Consider the following 1,004-nt stretch of genomic DNA (forward strand, 5'->3'; position numbering starts at 1 on the left):
CCAGGGGTGGGACCCCAGGGGTGGGACCCCAGGGGTGGGACAGGGGCCTTATGGACTGGGGAGGGACATGGGAGGGACCTGGGGATGAGGGAGAGGACCTGGGATCAGGAGAGATCCCTGGGGTGGGAGAGGGGCCCAACAGATGGGAGAAGGACCCCAAGAACCATGCTGGGGTGGGGGGGGGGGGGCGGGAAGGGGAGAGGAGGGGACCCAGGGACCCGGCTGACGGGTGCTGCCTGCAGGGGTGCGCCAGGCGGTGCCAGGGGCTGTGGCGGCGGTGCCGGTGCCGGTACTCGTGGGCTGCGTGCTGGGAGCCTTCGTGCTGGGCGCCCTGGCTGCAGGGCTGCTGGCGGCCTGCACCCGCCGCCCTGCAGCACCCAAGGGTGCCCCGGCACCCCCCCGCCGCCCCGTGCCCCCCGCCCCAGCTGCCTGCCCCCCGCCTCTACCCACCACTGCCGCCCCACGGAGGGGACCGTGACTGGGACCACCCCGAGCTGCCCACCCCTGAGGCCACCCCGGAGCCCCCCGCCAGGACACCCCGGGAGCGGGCGGCAGAGCCTCGACGTGGCCTCGGCACCCCGGGGTGCCCAGAGCCCCCCGGGCCAGGACCCCCGCCCAAGGCCTCCCTGGAGGAACGGCTGCAGAGGCTGCAGGGGCCGGGGGGGGCGGGATGGCCGCTGTCCCCTGGCCCCGCAGCCGCCGGCTCCTTTGCCAACCGGGTGCAGCCGGGCGTCCCGCTGGCCAGCGTCCCCCTGCCCCCCCGGGATGGGGCACCCCGGCGTCTCGACGTGCCCCCGGACAGCCCCCCCCCCGCCCCGCCGGCCCCTGGCACAGAGGCACTCGCTGGCGGGGATGGCGGGCACGGCAGCAAGGCCACCTGGCGTGGCGCGGGGCCTGGCCCGCATGCACTCCCTGGGGGCCCCAGGGGGGCCACCCTGGGGTCCCCGTCCTGTCCCCCTCCAGCGCTCCCTCTCCATGAAGCCCCCCGTGCTGCCCAAGCCCCT

The 1,004-nt window shown here is 77.1% G+C and overlaps 2 protein-coding genes across 2 annotated transcripts in view; one reads left to right on the plus strand and one right to left on the minus strand.

Moving 5' to 3' along the window:
- Positions 1-905, minus strand: part of SCNM1 (sodium channel modifier 1) — a 7,557-nt gene extending 6,652 nt beyond the window's left edge. Inside the window, exon 1 of the mRNA XM_035346683.1 lies at positions 717-905. Within this exon, the coding sequence (XP_035202574.1) occupies positions 717-905 (189 nt within the window). The remainder of the gene's footprint in view (positions 1-716) is intronic.
- The window catches only part of VPS72 (vacuolar protein sorting 72 homolog), a 16,494-nt gene that overhangs the window by 14,083 nt on the left and 1,407 nt on the right, over positions 1-1,004 (plus strand). The window lies entirely within an intron of this gene.

Source organism: Oxyura jamaicensis, chromosome 25, assembly GCF_011077185.1.
Source record: "Oxyura jamaicensis isolate SHBP4307 breed ruddy duck chromosome 25, BPBGC_Ojam_1.0, whole genome shotgun sequence".
In the NCBI taxonomy this organism is placed as follows: Eukaryota; Metazoa; Chordata; class Aves; order Anseriformes; family Anatidae; genus Oxyura; species Oxyura jamaicensis.